The 1,575-nt window shown below is 60.9% G+C and overlaps 1 protein-coding gene across 2 annotated transcripts in view; it reads right to left on the bottom strand.

The window, feature by feature from the left end:
- Positions 1 to 1,575, bottom strand: part of SH3GL1 (SH3-domain GRB2-like 1) — an 11,857-nt gene continuing 10,282 nt past the window's right edge. The window contains exon 10 of one of the 2 annotated variants that reach the window (XM_009895604.1): positions 1 to 340. In XM_009895604.1, the coding sequence (XP_009893906.1) occupies positions 144 to 340 (197 nt within the window). In that variant the 3' untranslated portion in view covers positions 1 to 143. The remainder of the gene's footprint in view (positions 341 to 1,575) is intronic. The other variant, XM_009895612.1, reaches the window with a different exon arrangement.

Genomic DNA, 1,575 nt, shown 5'->3' with positions numbered 1-1,575 from the left:
GCAATCTCGCCCCGGGGTGCCACAGAGCTTAACTGGGCCCCCGCCGCCCGCCGGAGAGGGCCAGTGTCAGGAGGGAGGTGGAATGGATGCTCGGCCCCGGGCGAGCGGATGGCAGGGGGGGGACACACGGGAGCGATGCCGTTTCACTGAGGTAGCGGAACCAGCACTTCCACGTAGTTGAGGGGGAAGAAGCCCGACTGGCCGTTGATCATGCCCTCGTACCAGTTTTCGTCGATCTGGTTGGTCAGGGTGATGATGTCGCCTTCCTTGAAGCCCAACTCGCCATCGTTTTCGGGTTCGAAGTCGTAGAGAGCCTTGCAGCAGGGCTGGGCCAGGGGGGCTGCGGGGAGAGAAGGGGTTTGGGGGGGGAAAGAGAGGTGAGCCGGACCCCTTCAACACCCCCGTCCTCAAGCGCCCGGCTCTGCCGATGCCGGGGATCGCTGCCGCCGGCGCACGCCAGATCCGGACGCTGCGCGGGATCACGGGCTCTGCCAGAGCCGGGGTTTGCGGCAACTGGTTTGACAAACCGGCTCTGCGCTGCCTGGGATGAACTGGCCCTTCACTTGGCCCCCACGCTGGGAAAGAATTCATTCCACTTAAACTCCTCACCGGCTTCTAGCTCACTCGTTCCTCTGCCATCTTGCTGCAACCACGTCCTTCACGAGCTTCTCCCCAAGGTGGACTCCCACCTCCAGCACCCCCCCATTGCCTGGTCCCCCATTCTAAGCTAAATTCCAACCTAAATTAGACCCTCACACTGGAAACCAGGTGGTGAAAAGCCACGTTATTCCTCCGAAGATGAGAGAAACTGCTGTGCATTTCATCGACGATGGGGTTAGACATCAGCATGTGGTAGAGAAGGACCTCGGGAGTACCTTTAGAGGGGTCACCCCAAGCCTGAGGGTGATGGGAGGGAGAGGATTGCAAGTGCCTCCCTGCGCAGGGGGCTTCAAATTAAATTAGCAAACCAGCAGCTCGGTGTTGGATGCGAGGATTCCCCCAAAACGGGGAGAAAATCAAAGCCTCTTCCCCCCATCTCAGCTCCATCGGACCTTCTGACTGCAAAGGGTGGGGGTTTTTTTTTGTAGCAGGGAAAGCTGCTGCTTGCTCTGTCGACTAATGTTTTGGGACAGGCAGGCGCTCGGCTTTGCGGCCGTAGGGATCCTACAGAAAAGGGAGAGAGCTCACACAGCCCAGCGGGGTCTGCGGGGCGCCCGGTCCCTTCCCTCCGCGCTACAGCTCTTCCAACCCGGGCAGGAGGAACGGCACGGAGAGCAGCCAGCGCATCTGGTCTGCCCAACCCCCCACCCCCTCCCCAGCAAGAAAAGGACCCGGCGTTAGACGAGAACTCGGAAAACACCAAAAGCGGCAGCCAAGCGGGTTCAGGTTTTTGAGACGACTTCCCAAAACGCCAGGCTGGTCCCACCACCGCAGCGCTTCCCCTACACCAGGCTCCTCAAGTCCTCCTGCCCCGCTGCTGCACCACCACAAACGAGCTTTCCCCACCACAACGGCTCTCAGCCACAGACCCAGCCTGGTCTCGGGACCCCAACGGGACCCCAACGCGTTCCCTCA

Source organism: Charadrius vociferus, unplaced genomic scaffold, assembly GCF_000708025.1.
Source record: "Charadrius vociferus isolate BGI_N301 unplaced genomic scaffold, ASM70802v2 scaffold310, whole genome shotgun sequence".
Lineage (NCBI taxonomy): Eukaryota > Metazoa > Chordata > Aves > Charadriiformes > Charadriidae > Charadrius > Charadrius vociferus.
The sequence above is the reverse complement of the archived record's forward strand: the minus strand, read 5'-3'. Positions and strand labels throughout refer to the sequence as shown.